Here is a 6,444-nt window from a genome sequence, read left to right as displayed (position 1 = left end):
TCATTATATATTTATCGCCACCTCATTAATATATGCCTGCCAAATTTCCAGCACAAAAAAATCATGTATGAATTCCGTAGTAAACACGTTTCTACGAAGTTAAGCACCTTCAGAAAGACGTTTCTACGAGATTATAATTTTATCTATTATTATATTATATATATCGAGTACACCATTTTTTTTTAAAAAAAAATTGAAATTAGATTAAAAATTATATTTTAAATAGTTTATTACAGAGTTTAATTGCCAAAAATCCAGCTAGAACGAGGAGGAATATACTTGGCAAGAAAATCTAATCCCTCGGATTCCAAATCCATAAGCCCCCAATTCAAGCAGAAATGCAATGATTTGAATTCATTGTACACACGAATCTGAAACCCCTTGTCGATCACGAGATCCTGGGGCTGCAATATCTCTTCTTTCTCGTAAAGTTTCGTTTTCTTTTTGTAGGGGGGAAGGGGATATTGCGATAGTAGGGCAGCAGATGAGAATTGAATCCCAGATTGTAGCGGGGAAAGAGTTATTGTGGCAAAATATCGGTTTCGGTCGGTCATGTATACGGCTAATTTGATTGGGTTCAGCTTGGCTGTTGGGTCGAGTGCGTTTATTGGATCCAGCTTCATTATAAAAAAGAAGGGTTTACAGCGGGCCGGTGCCTCTGGCTCTCGTGCTAGTAAGTGTTTGCTTTTTTTTTTTTTGGGTTGTTTTTAGTTTGTTTAAACTTTTCTTGCGTAATTGAAGTTATTTTGTTGCGTTGATTTTACGAAGTTCGAATTTTGAGCTTAAACACGAGATGTGGTGCTGTTTACGTCCTCGACCCATCATCATGTTTTTTATGTATGTATTGGATTCTGGAGTGCCTGCAATTCTGAAGTTCTTTATTTATTGAATTTGGTCACCATGTTGTTGGTTCTATCAAATCTACATTATCCCGCCTTTTATAATTTTTGAGTAATGGAACTCAAATTTGTTATGTTGGTAGTGGTTCTTGCAGAATGAATTTTAGTTGTTATACTTTGTAAGGGACTAACGATCGTTGATTGAATAATGTGGTAATAAACGAGATTGAAGCTGAAGTATATCAGAAGGGCATGTGGTTGAAGTTGGTGCTTTTATTCCCTTTCTAGATTATTTGAATATTTTGCGCAAAATAGTCGAGAAATATGAGTTTTTCCAGTTGGTATGAGAACCTAGGTTGAGTGTGAGATCAGATGATGCTTTCTCTGAACTCTGAAGACCTGAAAAGAAAAACAAAGTGGAATACGGGCTAATTAGCTGCAGTCATGTGTTTATGATTGTAGTTTGTTCGCAATGTGTTATTTTGGCAGAAATATTGAAATAATTTAAAATCATTTTTATTATACCTAGATACTGGTCAGTCTTGTCTGGTTGATAAACCGAAGTCATTATTTCGATGTCTTTACTAACAATGCTCGATTTTCTAAACAAAGGTTCAGGAGGGTATAAATATTTGCTGGAACCACTTTGGTGGATTGGCATGGCCACCAGTAAGTCTTGCTTTAAAACTGAAAGTCTCTGACCATCTATTCGAACTTGAGCGTGTTTTAAATTTTCAGTGATCATTGGGGAATTCGCCAATTTCGTGGCTTATATGTATGCACCTGCTGTCCTTGTCACACCACTTGGAGCATTAAGTATAATTGTCAGGTAAATTATGAGTAGAACTGTCATTCTAATCCAATTTTCTCCCTTCCCAGAAATAAGCACCTGGTGATTTATCATCAACTACAGTACTACACAGTTGTCACTGTCCTCTATAACTAATGACAAGCTTTACAAGAGCTAATGCGCTGTTTTTCAATTGTAGTGCTATTTTAGCTCACTTCTTATTGAAAGAAAAATTGCGAAAGCTAGGAATACTTGGATGTATTTTATGTGTTGTCGGTTCTACAATCATTGTGCTTCATGCACCTGCTGAACACAGTATTAGCTCAGTGGAAGAAATCTGGGAATTAGCTATACAGCCAGGTCAGCACTGTTTTTCTTTAATTATTATATTTAAGAGTTCATTTCTGTTTTCAACACGGAAAAAAATGAGGGTGTTTCTAACACTTCCTAAATTTTTATTCTCTTTTGTGTGCCCAGCTTTTCTTTTGTACACAGCTTCAGCGGTAGCTGTGGTTTTGGTACTGGTGTTGCATTGTGAACCTCGCTGTGGGCAGACAAACGTCATGGTTTACATTGGTGTTTGTTCAATAATTGGATCCTTAACAGTAAGTACTTAACCTTACTACCGAGTCTGACTGAGTTGTGTCCTTATTCTTTGTCAAAAAGGCTTCATAGGTTGTTTGTTATCTGGCAGAAGGGAAACACACGAGTATAAGTGTATAACTCTATAATCATGTTATTGAATGTTCATTCTGTTGCCTCAGTATTTAAACCCCTTTTAAGTACTCATTATCAGGGGATTATGCTAGTAAATTTCACGGAGACCTCCCAAGGTTTGATCTAATTGTACTGAACATCACAGCATCTGGAGCCTGAATACTTGCAGCGAGCCTCAGTCATTACTGACGCTTGGTTTACCTTCAGAGATACTAGCTTAATAGCTTGAGTTTGGTGAACTTCACCATTTTCACTGCATGATCTAAGAGGCATGACGCAATGTTGAGACCTATATGTGTTGTTGATATTACCCTGTTTCTCCTAGAGCTATACATTTCTGTATGGGACTAGGTGTAAAGAGGAGTATTTTTCCTAATAGACAAATTGTTCTTGTTGCTTCATGGATGAATGAAAATTGTGGCTTCACTGTAGGTCATGAGCATTAAAGCAATTGGTATTGCTATAAAACTCACGTTGGAGGGCTCAAGTCAGGTAGCCCGCATAGAATCCTGGGTATTTGCCATGGTTGCAGCCACTTGTATAATCACTCAATTGAACTACTTGAACAAGGTTGCGTCCTTTTCCTTTTGTTAATTTGTTACTGCTTTTAGTGACAAGTTTATGCTACTTTTTGACAAAGTAAAGTAAATTCATTGATAATTTTTGCATCAATGCACCCATCTTTGTACTTCGGTTCTTCAAATTCCAAATTATCTTTGAGGTTGGGTGCCCTGTACCATTCATCAGGACTTTCTTGAGTGATGTTTCTATTTTGATATGCTCACTCCCTTAACTGGACTTGTTTCTTTCACAGGCATTGGACACATTCAACACTGCTGTAGTATCTCCAATTTATTATGCCATGTTCACATCGCTTACGATTTTCGCCAGTGCTATAATGTTCAAGGTAATAGATATATTGCTTCTTCGGATGTTGGTGTTGGCTCTTTCTGTTAAAATTTATTATCTACATTCTGCTAATTCAGGACTGGTCAGGCCAGAGCACTAGCAGCATTGTCTCAGTTCTATGTGGATTTATTACTGTTCTTTCTGGCACAATGGTTTTGCACAGTACTAGAGATCCAGAAAAACTTCCATCTACCGGTATAGGCTCCACCTCTTTTATTAAACAGGATAAGTGCGATTTTGAAACCAACATATCTTGACTTTCAAGCTAGAATTTTCCTTTAATAATCATCATTGAATGCTATCAAGCAGAGGCCTTTGAAATATCTGGCTGTTGCTACTTTCCAGATTATTATACAGCACTTTCTCCTCAAATATCATGGCTTGTCCATGCAAATGGCGAGATATGGAAGCAGAAAGACAATGATGAATTGCATCCCGAATTCGTGGCATTTATTCAGCAAGACCATTTTAAGTAGAGCAAAGGAACTTTGATCACAAATTTTCAAGCTCATCTCTCCCAGACCATTCTCTGATTCCCCAAGTCGTTTTCCAAGTTCTTCCGGTATGAGCATTAAGGGAGACTTAAACATGAAGTTCCAATAAAAGCTCCTCGAAGTCATCAATCTGAGGGTAAGTTTATTTAGTGTTGTCATGTCAAACTGTATGTAGCTCTTTTTTCATTCTTCCACAGTTTCTTTGATCTGGTTTGGTAAATGATAGCTAGATGTGCAGTAGTCATTCTTACATAATGTTTTTTAACGGCAACATTGGTGTAAATTTTTTTGTACGAACTGCGGCTCTGGACATGACTAGAACATATATGCTTTCGCATAGAGATGTATTGAAGAATATCTTTCTCCTTGTATAATTTCATGTCTTTCTCTCCTGACCTTCACACTAAGCCATCCTTTTGGGGTTAATGTGCAATTTGTTGATAAAAATTGAAATGATGAATTGGTTTGTTGCATTTGGAAGTTGGAAAAAGCACAATCAAAGGAGAGATTATTTAGGCCGTACTTGCAAATGCTTAAAAAAATGATTATGGACTTTTTAGTACAATTTTGAATAGATTGAGCGTCCAACATAAATCCTGTAATGCATAAAAACGTAATCCCTCGGAGTAATTAAGGAGATTAGTACATGAAAACAAAACAAAGTACCTTGAATAGATTGAACATTCAACATAAATCCTGCAATGCATGAAATCAGAAAGAGTAGACGTTCTCCCCTTCAAAACATGTGAGTGAAACCAAAGAAGGAACATGAAGCATTGCTTCAACCGAGCCACAGCAGGCCGTCTCGATGATTTCGGTTTTCGAGATAGTTTTAGTCTTGTTGGAGTAATAGAACATGTAAAAATCACCCCATATCATCAATACATCCCCATTTCTGAAAACTTTGATAGGGTTTACATGCTCATAGCACTCACCGGCAAGATTTGGTAGCTTGCTGATTACAAATTCTTTAGTCCAAGATTTCCCAACACCGTAATCCTTCATTATCCAGATTACTATATCATTCTCAGAAGTATTATCGCAAACGGATAAGCAGTCCCCTAAGACCACCAAGCTCCCCAAACACCTGACTGGCAGAGGAGGAGACATGGTCCTAAACATTTCTTTATCAAGATCCAAGCAAGATATGATCAGATTGGAATCCTTTAAATCTCCTGCCAACCAATGAAGATTTCCATTCAGAAAAGCTCCAATGGAATAGCAGTTGTAATATAATGGGGAACTAGGTGCAATGCTTCTCCATGTCCCAGTTGTTCCCAGAGTGTAAACATGACAATCGGACCTGGGAATTCTTACACACACCCCTGTCTGATCGAGTTCGGTCTCGTGAAATATCCGGACCACCTTGTATTGGCCACCGGTCGTGCTCACCCCGAACCCATACGTGACTATACTGGGAAACTGAACGAGCCCTTCAGGCGTTGGGAGCGTAAGGTACTCGCGTGTGATCGGATTGCATATGTAAAGATTGTCCATGTGTCCGACGGCACGCAAGCAAATGAAACCATCAACGGAACCTGCTATTGTTTGACACTTGAATTCCGTGAGATCAAGCACTGTGACTGGGATGTAGTTATGCTCATGGCGTTCGACCTCGGGTTCGTTTCCGAATCCGAAGATCTTGAGCAAGCATGACTCCCCAAGATGCTGATAGACAAGGAGGCCAGCAGATGATTTGGAAAGATGGAGCTTGGAGAACTCGGGAGACTGGAATAACTCAAGCCACGCCTTGCAAACTAATTTGTGACGCAAGATGAGAAGGATAGGAAGTCTTGAAAGAATATTGGTGATGATTTCCAATGGTAGATTTGTGAATTGTGAAGATTGCTTCATCATTGATTTGGGGATTGCTTGTATTGCAGCTGCTGTTATTTATATATAAAATAACCACATTTAATATCTTTTCCCATTTTCTAAAACATTTATTTCATATAATTAATAATATGCCATATTAGTTTTTTTTAAAGCTCTTTTGAGATTTCGTTAATTTTTTGAAACGAATATCTATAAAAGATATTATTTTTTTTTTATATATAGATTTGGTCGATTGATCTCATGGATAAATATCCACGAAACTGTCACATAAAATTTGTGAATTAAACGTGTTTAGTGAAAAAAAATACATGAATTTGACATGTATTACAATAAATTGATAATAATTAATTAGCGTGATTGCTGGTGCTTAAATTGGTTTATTTCCTAAAACCAATAATATTGTTGTTTTTTATTTCAGAAAGAATCACCCATCCTTACTAGAATGTACGTAACTCATACCCAATTCCCATGAATCACACGAGCTAAATGAGATTAAACTAACTTGGAGAGTTTTATGACAATTAAAACATTTGTTTGTTGATGATAGAAAACATTTATTAATTAAAATTATTTAAGTTTCTAGAAGATGTGTTGACCAATGAAATTAATGTTTGGTCTCGCTTATTAGAAAGAAATACGCAATCATACAAGCTTTTGATTGGTAAATAGTGTTATTTTTGGAAAATAAAAAATATGACGTTATACGTATGAGCAACTAAAAATTGTAAAAAATATTGTATTGTGATATGAATTAGTTTTTGGTATATAAGAATTAATATATAAAAATTAAAGAGAAGTATCTTGTGAAATGATCTCACGAATTTTTATGAGATGATTCAACTTTGCTCATATTTTCATT

General features: G+C 36.6%; 2 protein-coding genes across 2 annotated transcripts; one reads left to right on the top strand and one right to left on the bottom strand.

Moving 5' to 3' along the window:
- Nucleotides 1–246: 246 nt before the first annotated feature.
- On the top strand, nucleotides 247–4,150 carry LOC140881428 (probable magnesium transporter NIPA6). The gene is made up of 9 exons (XM_073286731.1): nucleotides 247–673; nucleotides 1,452–1,508; nucleotides 1,578–1,668; nucleotides 1,829–1,989; nucleotides 2,107–2,234; nucleotides 2,779–2,916; nucleotides 3,161–3,253; nucleotides 3,333–3,450; nucleotides 3,601–4,150. The coding sequence occupies exons 1-9, from the start codon at nucleotides 553–555 to the stop codon at nucleotides 3,729–3,731; spliced, it is 1,038 nt and encodes a 345-aa protein (XP_073142832.1). The 5' UTR covers nucleotides 247–552; the 3' UTR covers nucleotides 3,732–4,150.
- A 122-nt stretch (nucleotides 4,151–4,272) lies between these two features.
- On the bottom strand, nucleotides 4,273–5,688 carry LOC140876498 (F-box/kelch-repeat protein At3g23880-like). Its single transcript, XM_073280478.1, has one exon. The coding sequence runs from the start codon at nucleotides 5,604–5,606 to the stop codon at nucleotides 4,461–4,463; it is 1,146 nt and encodes a 381-aa protein (XP_073136579.1). The 5' UTR covers nucleotides 5,607–5,688; the 3' UTR covers nucleotides 4,273–4,460.
- Between the last annotated feature and the right edge of the window lie 756 nt (nucleotides 5,689–6,444).

The sequence above is a fragment of the Henckelia pumila genome, chromosome 1 (genome assembly GCF_033568475.1).
Source record: "Henckelia pumila isolate YLH828 chromosome 1, ASM3356847v2, whole genome shotgun sequence".
In the NCBI taxonomy this organism is placed as follows: domain Eukaryota; kingdom Viridiplantae; phylum Streptophyta; class Magnoliopsida; order Lamiales; family Gesneriaceae; genus Henckelia; species Henckelia pumila.
This window is presented reverse-complemented; position numbering and strand designations above follow the sequence as displayed.